The sequence below is a fragment of the Echinococcus granulosus genome, assembly GCF_000524195.1.
Source record: "Echinococcus granulosus chromosome Unknown EG_S00402, whole genome shotgun sequence".
In the NCBI taxonomy this organism is placed as follows: domain Eukaryota; kingdom Metazoa; phylum Platyhelminthes; class Cestoda; order Cyclophyllidea; family Taeniidae; genus Echinococcus; species Echinococcus granulosus.
The window spans coordinates 7,163-8,163 of NW_020170781.1; the positions used below are offsets into that span (position 1 = coordinate 7,163).

At 44.9% G+C, this 1,001-nt stretch overlaps 1 protein-coding gene across 1 annotated transcript in view; it reads right to left on the reverse strand. All coding sequences in view use genetic code 11, as the record gives it.

Annotated features, from left to right (window-relative positions):
* The window catches only part of EGR_11132 (hypothetical protein), a gene marked incomplete at both ends in the record, with an annotated part of 8,053 nt that extends 7,089 nt beyond the window's left edge, over nt 1-964 (reverse strand). Inside the window, 2 exons of the mRNA XM_024500379.1 lie at nt 382-537; nt 911-964. Coding sequence (XP_024345207.1) covers nt 382-537; nt 911-964 — 210 coding nt within the window. The remainder of the gene's footprint in view (nt 1-381; nt 538-910) is intronic.
* Between the last annotated feature and the right edge of the window lie 37 nt (nt 965-1,001).

A 1,001-nucleotide genomic window follows, 5' to 3' on the forward strand; every position in this document is an offset into this window, starting at 1 on the left:
CTTGTCTATTAATGGAAGCGAAAAAGCGAATGCCACTTAGCAGTTAGCAATGGAAATGCTTTTTGAAGAGCACCAACTTTTAGCTTGGATATAGCTCCCAAATTCACGTCTAGATGCGTTTAGCGTAACATGTGGTTGTGTAGCGTCTCGAGGCTCCTCTGCAGACGAATGGCGACATAGGACGCGGGCAGAATATGCATTGTCGGCATAGGGCAGGGCTAGGGGCTACTGGCATGACTCAGAGGCAAGGCAGCTCGGCGGAGGTGCAGTGTTGTAACCCCTAAGTGGTTTGTCACCGAAACCAAGAGGTAAGAAACAGTTGGTTTAGTACGGCTGCATTCTTTCAGACTGGTTAGTGTAAAAAGGCAGTGTGATGTGGACGAATTTTGGTGAAACTTTAAAGCACATTTCCAGTTCCAATTTCAGCCAAAATATCAGCGGTCGCCTTTGAAAGAGGTAGAAACCATTTTTTCTTTTATAGCTGCATTTTGGTTCAAATCTTATGTTTACAGTAGTGAATATAACTCCTCGTAGAGACTAAAATCAGAAATAATCTGGCAAAATACTGCGGTTTTGTGCGATGTGTCAGTGAATCCTTTCATTCTTTTTAGGAGACTGATGCGTTAGACTTGAAGATGATTCCCCTGCTTCTACGGGTGAGAATGCCCTTTTGCTCTATGGTAGCACATTTCATTGGCAAATAACTAGTGTTTAATTGCTGAAGAAATCACGGAACATAAGGACTCAGAGTAGGGAGATGGGAAGGCTGGTGTCGTGCGTGGCGGCAGCGGCAGTGTGGCAACTAGAGAGCCGTTTACAATGCAAATCCTGCAATTGACATTCTTCTGATTTGGCTGACAGAACATTATCTGCCACCTACCGGATTGGAGTGAAGGAAATGGGTAAACACCGGAATTGGAAATGCTGACATTCCTGAGGCATTTGTTAGTGCACATGTCAACATCGTCAACCTGTGGCGGCATAGCTCAGAGCGAAACCAT